Source organism: Pleurodeles waltl, chromosome 6 (assembly GCF_031143425.1).
Source record: "Pleurodeles waltl isolate 20211129_DDA chromosome 6, aPleWal1.hap1.20221129, whole genome shotgun sequence".
Taxonomy (NCBI): domain Eukaryota; kingdom Metazoa; phylum Chordata; class Amphibia; order Caudata; family Salamandridae; genus Pleurodeles; species Pleurodeles waltl.
In genome coordinates, this window is record NC_090445.1 from 364,444,364 (window position 1) to 364,446,448 (window position 2,085).

General features: G+C 42.0%; 1 protein-coding gene across 1 annotated transcript; it reads right to left on the minus strand.

Moving 5' to 3' along the window:
• Positions 1–363: 363 nt before the first annotated feature.
• LOC138301565 (G-protein coupled receptor 4-like) lies at positions 364–1,158 on the minus strand. The gene has a single exon (XM_069242082.1). The coding sequence runs from the start codon at positions 1,156–1,158 to the stop codon at positions 364–366; it is 795 nt and encodes a 264-aa protein (XP_069098183.1).
• Between the last annotated feature and the right edge of the window lie 927 nt (positions 1,159–2,085).

Genomic DNA, 2,085 nt, shown 5'->3' on the forward strand with positions numbered 1-2,085 from the left:
TTGTGCGATGGTGCCACCTAGAATCTCTGAAACTAACCAAGGTGCGCTGTGGCCCAAAGTTTTTAATATATTGCCATGCAGAGCCCATACTACTTTACTCTAAATTGCTTAACCAAAGCCATCAATCCAGCCCATTGCAAAGATTTGGGATTTTACTCTTTAAACATTGCCACAAAATGTACAATGAACAGAAGCAGAAATAATGCCACCTTTTTCATACCACACAAACTCATTATTCTAAATATACAAACTAGGAATCCTTTAACAGATAGAAAATGACATTAATTATTTAGAACAGGAAATAAACTACAGAAATAATAAAAAAGTAATAATAACAAGTGCAGTGTGTAAAGAGTCTTTGTTTTATGATAATCCTTCACCTCTCCCTCCAATACAGTAACAGTCTGGCAGGCACTTGAAGGTGTTTGTCAGCTCTACAGTCGCACCTTTGCTGAGCAGGACATATACCAGTGGATTTATAATGTTCCCCAGTGTCGTCAAACCGAGGGTGATCTGGATGTACAGTAATATAGATGCCTCCAGCCTGCAGAGCTCTCCTTGGTCATTCGCCATGATGATTTCCATTAGGTGCTTGTAGAAGCTGAGGACGTGGTAGGGCCCCATAATCAAGACAAATGTGACAACAGTGAAGATTGTCAACACAAAGAGCCTTTTTTTTTCCTCCGGCGGAATGGACTCCACCTTCCTCAGCTTCAGAAGGATGCTGCTGTAGAAAAACACCATTAGGAGTGATGGAGCAATAAAAGAAAGCCATACTGTGGACAATTTAAAGATTGAATAGTTATTTCCAGTGGGATAGCCCTCATAGCACAATGTGGAGTTCTTGTGAATGGTGTCATTCCTCAAGATGATGTACCCAAGTGTGCACAACAGAGACACTAGAACCCAGGCACCAACACTAATTTGAGCAGCCCTCAGCAGAGTGTTCCAGCTGCGGTATCTCATTATGTGGACCACGCCGATATACCTTTCCAAGGCTATGAGGCAAAGGAAGCCTTGCTTAGCATAGAGGTTAGTGACAAAGCCCAGGCCCACAGAAGCACAGGTTACTGAGCCCAGGTCCCAGGTACGACCATTTTGGAAGTAGTGAATCCAAAAGGGCAGGGTGAGGAGTTGCAGGAGTTCCGCCAGGGCCATGTTGACCATGTATACAAAGAGAACTATTTTCTTGCGGATGCCTGAGATGAGGACCCACAATGCAAGGCAATTGAGAGGAAGTCCGAATGCCAAAACCAAAGAGTACAGGATAGTTAAAAAAACATCAGCAATGGCAAATTCCAAGTCACAGGAGGTCACGTTTAAAGAATTCATGCTTTGAGTGTCAGCACAGTTGCAGTGCCGATTGTACTTCTGTATGTGCTGATTGAATGAAGTTCTGCAAGGCTTCCTTTTAAAGTGGATACTTTTGAGTGCAGTCCGCCAAAGCAATACCACAGGCGGTTTTTATTTGGCAATATTATGCAAGCTTTCCCTTGACGGTGTTTATTCATGAGAACTATTTACCTATGAAAGAACCTATAGAAAAAAGAGAGGAAATGGAAGGAGGAAATTAACTGCATTTAAACCACTTTGTACAGATGCATGCACAGCTGTGACCATCAAACGCAAATGATGTTCAGAAGTTCTCATCACCAGTAGTAAACATTTCTCATTCCCATAAGAAACGTGATCTGTAAATGAGATTAGCTTCCCACTAAATCTCATTGAAATTTATAAAGACTATAATAAAGCATTGGCTACCAAACTTCCAGAAATGTATATCAAAGTCTTAACTTTCTGAACCCTCTTTCTAGACACTTATCACTCCGCTTCTTAAACCTAACAAACCATATGCTGACCAGTGATCCTATAGCCTAGTCACTCCAATAAGTGTCAGTAATGGGCTGCTGGCAAGCACGCTACTAACAAGGTTAATCCAGTTCATGCCAATACTGATTCTTCCGGATCAGCCTTAATTGAGTCTGGGTTTTGCAACACAGTAAATGTGCCATGCAGAAGATCGGTGTAGGCAATTATCTTCTCACTAGTGAAATTGGCTAGTAGTGCCACGCTGGCAGGACCCAG